This window comes from Puma concolor, chromosome A1 (assembly GCF_028749965.1).
Source record: "Puma concolor isolate L17-30 chromosome A1, mPumCon1.1.hap2, whole genome shotgun sequence".
In the NCBI taxonomy this organism is placed as follows: Eukaryota; Metazoa; Chordata; class Mammalia; order Carnivora; family Felidae; genus Puma; species Puma concolor.
This window is the reverse complement of record NC_141667.1, coordinates 237,913,744-237,921,418: the sequence shown is the minus strand read 5'-3', so window position 1 is coordinate 237,921,418 and position 7,675 is coordinate 237,913,744. Positions and strand designations below refer to the sequence as shown.

Below are 7,675 nucleotides of genomic sequence, written 5' to 3'. Positions count from 1 at the left end.
TATTAAATTACAGAATCAGTTAAAGGACTTTCTAAATATAAAGGTTGATGCCTATGACATAACTAATAAGACAATAAAGTTAAGCGTGTTGTAGCTAAGTATATTTGCATCAAATATCTAAGCTCTGGGTTTCTCTTTTCAAGATCAGACAGTTGGCTGCTTATTCTATTCAAAACCGTTTGAACTCTACTTCCACTGCGCGCATCCTGAGATGACAGCATCAGCCGAGTGGAATTCTGACAAGGACATTTGTAGGGTAAGCTTATTACAGGGACACCTGCTTTTGAGCGGTTTGACCTCGCCGATCTGTGTCCAGCATCCCTGGCCTGTCAGCCACCAAAGGGACATTTACCCACACTTGTCACCGCTGGCCTGTGAGGGACACATGTGTTTCTGCTCTCTTCCATAAAACGACCACACAGCACGCTTCTTCCTGACTCCAGGTACTCGGGCTGCTCTATTCGGGGAAATAAGTGGACTTATCTGTGTTGAGAAAGACCAGCAATTGGGGCACGTAGAGATTTATTTCCAACTTACAGATGCTGGATTGTGGCTTTTACGAAAAGATTTCCACCGTGAAACAAAGTCTGAATTAAATGCACTTTTGTTTTGTGTCTAGACAACAGCAACGTAGGATCGAGGGGATTTTCTGAACAGGCTTGGAGTTGGTCTTTGTCTGGACTAGGTATAAAAAGGCACAACAATATTCAGAAACAGCACGGAGCCCGGGGGTGAAATGTTTTCAACAACAACCTCAGATCTACCGGGGAAAAGAGGAGATCTACTGAAAATCACACTATGAAGAAGGGACCCCGCAAAAGCTCTAGCACATTGCTGGCATCCTTTTTCTTATCTGTGGGCCAAAGATCCAGAATGGTGTTTCTCTAGGATTTTACAAATGTCCCATTTTATGATGGTTTACGATTTACTGCAAGGTTGTTGTGCGTTTTTGGAAGGATTAAAACTGAGAAGGCTGCTTTTGACTCACGGTCATTTGAGTGGTCTTCCAAAAGAGTTGGCAAATTCTGAAATATAAATAATAGAATAAGCGAAATTTGTCAAAGTGTTGTGCCATCTTTGTGATTGTGTGTGAGTGTGTGTGGGGGGGGGAGGTTGGGGGCATCCAGAGTATGCAAGGGGGGGGTTAACATGAGACAAACAGGGAAAAGCGAGACTCCCAAACATACAGAATCCACACAGGAGGCTCTTGGCTTCTCTTTTTCTTCTCAAGAGGAACACGTGGCTTAAATTAAGGAGGAAAGTTTGGCAAACCTACGATTACAATACTTGAGCCACGTATTCTTTATAGAACTCAGGCGTTTGGTAAGGAAAAAAAAAAAAAAGAACTCAAGCTAGACAAACAGATTTAAAGATGTCAAAGGCATTCTACCTTAAAAAAAAAAAGTCTCAGTTTTCAAAATCGCCTAAGATTTCAAGCAGTATCCACTCAGGGTGGAGATTTGATTGTGTGACTCTCCACACTGTCCCAAGTTCACGGGGCAGCCTCGTAAAGGCCCTGGGGCCCGAGCTTCCTTCTTGTTAGAGAATCCACGGAGGGACAGGTGGCACCCAGAAGCTGGGGCTGGGCCGGGAAATCAACCCTGGTCACAGAATTTAAGCCCCTCCTCAACTGCGCATTAATATCAGTAAATGGGAGGCCTGAAGTGGCTCTTCCGTTGAATTCAATCCTCATCGAAAATGTGACATAAGCAAACGTTTCTCTTTTCTTCCCTAAAGCAATTTTCTTAGATTAAAAAAAAAAAACAAAAAACTGTCCAAAACTGTCGTATAGACTAACGACTCCGTTGAGCACAGAGACTCCCACGGCTATTACTAAGGGGCCCACAAAAAGCACGTTAAGTGTGGTTTTCGAAATCTATCATTGCATTTTGTTAGTAGAAGGGTCAGTTACACAAACGCAACTAAAAGGGGGCGTTCTCCTCAGACCCGAAACGGCGCACGCACGCACTCGCCCGGCCGCAGAGCCACGGCGCCTCCCGAGCAGCGCCCCCTCACGGCCGCGCCGTCCTCCCGGGACCCGGGGCGTGAAGGGCCCCGGAAGCCGCCCCGGGCGGCCGGCCACAGGGCAGTCCCGGCTCGCGGCGACACGACACGCGGGCGAGCACCTCGACGCGGCGGAGCGGGGTCGGGACGGGTCCGACTTCCAGACGGTGCTCCGAGGCCCGCTCCACGTGCAGGGTCTTGTCTTCTCGACGCGTGACGTCACCGCCTCTGGGGCCGGCCCCGGGTGGAGGGGAGGTGGACCGGGCCCTCGGAGGCACGGCTTCCCCTCTGGCTACGGCGCTCCGGGTTTCTCGTCAAGCACGGCCGCCGGGGAGCACACGGCAAGGGCTTCTCAAGCAGAAGCCACGGGCGTCTCCCGCGCTGCCCCGTCCGGCGCCCCGGGTGCGTTTCGACGGCGTCGCCCTCGCGAAGCCCGTCTGTCCGAGTTCTTTCCATCCGGGTTTACAACGCGGGCGAAGACAAGGAGATCGCGACCGACAGGCATCGGCCCACGTGGCCCCCGGGACAGAGGACGGCCGTGTCTGGGGCGACGGGTACTTTTCGTTCATTCTTACCGAGCGGATCTCCGGAACCCTCCTGACAGCACAGTAAGGCCAGGGCTGGCCCCGCTGTGTGTGGAGTTTATGCAGGAGAAGTCGGCTTCGGGTCCTGAGGGGGGCTGCGGGGAACCGCGTGCTTTCTCGGCGGACCGTTCGGGTCGCCGTCACAGGATTGGCGGGGACGCCACAACAACTGACGGGAAAACCTCGGATGTTCTAAGAACGCCTTGCAACGGCTGCAGGTGCGTTATTTAATTTATCGTAAAATTAGAGCAGGTGGGGGGTTTCATATCGCAAACAGGTGCGTCCGATTAGTCTGTTAGGTCACAGCGTGTGAGTGCGTGTGACTTCCGCCGCGCTCCGGCAGGAGGCTGCCCGCGGGGGGGGGGGGGGGGGGGGGAGGGGAGGGCGAGGATGACACCAGCCCGCGGCGGGACGCGGCACTCTCTCCCGTAAGCAGCGGCAGCTTCAGGAGGTTTCAGTGACCCCGACTGCCCTCCGCGTGAGGGATTCACGGCGCTCGCCCCTCCAGCCTGTGGGGGACGCATCTGGCAAGAGGCAGCCTGCGCTACTATTTGGCAACAATTCAGCGGACACCAGGGGACACGATGGCCACGTGCGCTGTGGCGGGAAGTCCCCTAACACTGGAAGAGAGGCAGAGCTTACCGGTGCTGGCGAGACACCTTCGCACCAACCCCATCGCTACCGTCCCCCTGGAACCCACGTGCAACGGCGACAGTGCGATCCGGTCGGTCCTCAGGAAGGGCAGCACGGTGCGTGCCCGTCATGGCGATGCCCGCTGGGGTCGCCGCTCGGCTTCCCTGAGGTCGTCGCTGGTCCCCACGGCCCGGCTGGCTCGGCACGGATCACGGAGGGGTCTCGTGGACATCGGGGCCGCGGCTCACGACCTTCGCCTCCCTCCCAGGGGGGAGCCGGGCCTCTGAACGCTGAGGTACGTCTGCGCCCTTCTGTTCTCCACGGATCCCCCGAAACAAGTTTTCAGCACTGGGGTCAGCACGCGAGAAACAAAACTGGTTCTCCTCTTTGCGGACACCTCAGCAGAGGCGCAGCCTTCCGTTTTCACTTCTTGAAAGGGGTGAGTTTGTTGAACGTGTGCCAGAAGAGCGAGGGCTTCCTCTTGGGTTCTGCCAGGGCAAACACCTGCTGCTGGGGGACGCTGGTGGGCACGGTCACGTGGCGCTGGTGAAGGGGGTGCAAGCTCTGGTGCGGCAGGGCCACCGGGCACGCGCTGTAGCCTAACCCGAGGGGGGGGGGGGACGGAACAGGGACCCAGCGTCACTCGTCAGCCGAAAAGGAAAAACAGCACCAACACTCGAATCCTCAGCTGATTCTTAATCCACATGCACCCGGAGGACATCTAAGAGCCATCACGACGCTGCTTATGTGCAGACACTGCGTGCGCGGCCACGGATTAGGTGGCGTCACAAAAACCCTCTGGGGAGGGGACCTGAAACCCAGAGAGGTTGTGACCGTCACCTGCGCTCACGCAGCGGGAGTGGCGGGAGTGGCAGGATCAGGGCTGCTCGCGATGAGAAGCAGTGAAATGCTCCGAGAGCCTGCGGCCCAGCCTGCCCTGGCCCAAATCCTACTCTGCCGCTTACTGGCTGTAATTATTCAGGATAATTATTTGGGAAATTATTTGATTTCTCTGCACCCCCACTCCCTAAATCTGTAGTGGGGATAACAGCACCTCCTGGTTGCTATGACAGCTAAGTGAGCTAATATAAGGAATGTGCTTAGAACAGGGACCCCGAACTGAATTGCTAAATCGAAAGTGTCTTAGTGGGATAGGGGTTTTCAATCTGCGCAGAGGTAATGAAAAAGGCTTATTAAAATTAGCTACGAGATCACAAGCTAACTGTGAAAGTCTGCGTGGCAGGAGGAAATAGCGTGGGTTCCCGAAGGAGCCAGGACTCAGGGCAGAAGGCATCCTTGCCCTGGTCTGGACTGGCAGGAGGCTCTCTCGGCCTTCCCACATAAGAGGTGCCTTCCTTTCGGGGGGTGCCCGGGTGCCCAGCTGCTGAGCCAGCGCTCCTGAAAGACAGCAACTAACAGATTCTAACAGGTGATATTTACTAGTCACCTGCCACTCAAGTGAAGAGGCTCACAAACAATAGGTGTTTCTGCCTTCAAGGTATTTAAGTCAGTGGGAGGTGGGGGGGGGGGGCGTGTGTGTCTGCATTTGAGGGGAGGGAGCAGCAGGGCAATGGCAAGGTTAAGTGCTGTTTTGGTAATGAAATCTTCCAGTCCCCTGGCCCGTCCTGGGCTCAACTGGGTCTTGTTTTCCCGTTTTCAGTTACAAACATACTGAATGGGACACAAGTCAGAGGACACATCGTTCTTAGAAAAGTTGACCTGAATAAAAGTTTCTAAGAACATGACAAATATTTTTGGAATAAAAATCCTTATTATTTCATTCCTGTTGGATGAGATCATGTGTATCACACGCACTGTAAAAATAAATCTTTGTTTGCACATCGGGACCCCCGGGCGTGACCTGAGCACGGCTAATTTCACAGCACGTGCAGGGCAGGGGGGCTCTGCTCGAAACAGGCTGGTGTGCCTTCCTAACTCATCTCTTCACATCCTGCACTTTTAGGCCCGTTTTTCTTCTCTAAACTCGAATGCAGCCTGCACTGACGAGCAGTTTGGGGCCGGAGACTGCCTCCGGCCGTGCCCAGACCACGCAGGAGCTGTTGGTTTGCCTCAGACTGGCAAACTGGCCGGGCCTGGGGAAGAATGCCGGCACCTCCTCAGGACAGAGGTCTAGAAGCTCTTGGTACCGATTCAGAACACATCTTACAGGCTCATATTCAAATGTAGGCAAATACTGAAACACACTCACACTCAGAAGCAAATGCAGGTTGACAGACCCGTACCATCACCTGTACGCCTCCCCCTCACTGAAGGCTGGTCGTCAGCGGGCTGACCACCGCGGCGCTCGCCTTGATCTGAGTTCCGATACCGATTCCCACGAAGGAGATGGGGAGACGAAGCGTCCTTCAAAACTTACCCTTTGACTTCCCATGTCCTGCCTTTTGAGCATTTAGCATGGCGAGTTTCTTTTGATTTTCTGAAATTTCCATTCCTGGATTTAGAAACAGACATGATACACATTCAAAACAAGTAAAACCACTGCAGAGTAAAACCAGAACCATAACCTGGAGCAAAAAAACCTCATTCCTTGAGGAACCAAGGGACACTGAAAAGCTTACAAATGGAGAAGTAGCAAGGACTGTCCCCAGGACGGACACTCGGATAACCTGCTCCCTACAAGGACATGTTAAAGGGTGACACGGGGTGCTGTTAATAACGACACACAGACCACTTGCGCAGACCCAGACGCACGTCCACGAAGGGTCACCCAAATCACAACCATAAAGGGTGAGGCCCTAGGAGGAGAGGGCAAATCGAAGGAGTCCCAGGGTCGACTCTCCCACCTGCTGTGAAAGCCGAGTGAGCGATTCCACCTTGAACATCTGCGTAATGGGAACTGGATTTTGTACCCCAACTGTCGAGAGCACGTGCCTTGAACTTCCCCTGTAAAGTTTGCTGTCTGCACGGAGTGGGTGAGGTGGGGGAGGAACAGCAGGCCCCTGCACGCAGGACGTGGAGGGAGAGCAAAGGCCAGAGACGGAGGAGGGCCAAGTCTGTCAGGCTGGCTCCTAGGCCGGCAAGAAAGCTTCTTCCCAGAGGCAGGCTCTACACCCAGCAGAAGGACATCAGGGCTCAGCCTCCGCCGTCACACTCAGCTCCCGGCTGCTCCCTGGGCCGTGGCTCCCTGACCGAGCTGACGTCTGACAGGTCCTGACCCCTCCCTCAGGTGCCACACACTGGCTTCTGCTGCTCCTGGCCCCGCACGGGCCTTCTGCCCCACTCCAGCCCTCCATGCCCAGCCTGCGTTATGGCGGACCTCCCCGATCTCTCCACACATGAGGTGACAGGCACTGGACTAACATAACATGCCTGGCGAGGACCTGGGGCCACCCTCGTTCATTCCACATTCACCCAGTCCAGAGACTCCCAGAGTGCCCCATTCATTCATTCATTCACTCATTCATTCACGTCTTCTGAGGACCAGCCACAAGGGAAGCAGTGTACTAGAGAAAGGTATAAAATCAAGGCTCGTCTTTCTTTCTGTCAAGGGACAGAGTTGAGACATGTTTAGGATGCCCCCTGCAATACTGGTTCTACAACATTGCAGGGGAAACTGCAATATTCCAACTTACAAATGATGTCAGGGCCTACACTAGATGACCTTACAAGGCAGGTAAAATTGGGATCTTTGCAAATATTTGAGGAGTTCTCAGCATGACAGAGTGAAGAGTCTTACTCCAGTGAGACCCCAGTCAAAAGCACCGATCTATGGCAGCTGCTGGGAAGCAGCTTTCCTCTTGGTAAAAGGGGGACGTGCACTTAGCGGAAGGGGTCCCCTATGAGCAATGAGTGCTACAGGTGTCACTAGGGGTTGAGGTTCAGTGTTTCAGAGGAGATTCCTGCTTGATGGTGAGCGAGCCAGACTGACTCCTAAACCCCTTCCTGCCGTAACACAGGATCCCACAGACCCTCCTGTGGGTGAGATTCAGATCCGTGGCGAAGCCTAGGATCGGTACAACACGGATCCGTAGAACACGGACAGGGCGGGGGTAGGCCCAGGTTTCCACTCTAGCTTTCGTCGCGGCAGTGGGTGGCTTTTCTGTCCTGCACTACGTAACCTTTACGGTCTGGGCTTACGTGGGCTGCAGAGATGAATATCCTCATTCCACCTCACCTTTAAGGCCCCCGGTCCCTGTGGCATCCTGACATCTGTCCGACAGTTGGTGCTCAAAACCCTAATGTGCTCGGAAGGCCCTGCACCTTGGGCTTACAGACCGGGCCTGACAGTTTCCGGCTTTTAGGGCTAATCAGTACCTGGAGGCGAGCAGACCCTGGGACGGTAAGGGCGACAGGAGGAACCAGTGCCTGAACCGTAGGACAGGGTGCACGGTCCTCAGCTTCATGCACGAAAGAGATGGGGAAACAGGTGGGCCAAGGTCTTGGGTCTGAATGGACTAGGGCAGCAAGGTAAATTTAAAGTGCTTTAAAGGTAC

General features: G+C 54.1%; 1 protein-coding gene across 7 annotated transcripts in view; it reads right to left on the bottom strand.

Moving 5' to 3' along the window:
- Positions 1 to 2,774: 2,774 nt before the first annotated feature.
- The window catches only part of SPATA13 (spermatogenesis associated 13), a 346,879-nt gene continuing 341,978 nt past the window's right edge, over positions 2,775 to 7,675 (bottom strand). For all 7 annotated transcript variants that reach the window (XM_086715132.1, XM_086715136.1, XM_086715128.1 and 4 more), the window contains 2 exons: positions 5,599 to 5,673; positions 2,775 to 3,820 (listed from right to left, as the gene is read on the bottom strand). In XM_086715132.1, coding sequence (XP_086571258.1) covers positions 3,645 to 3,820; positions 5,599 to 5,673 — 251 coding nt within the window. In that variant the 3' untranslated portion in view covers positions 2,775 to 3,644. The remainder of the gene's footprint in view (positions 3,821 to 5,598; positions 5,674 to 7,675) is intronic.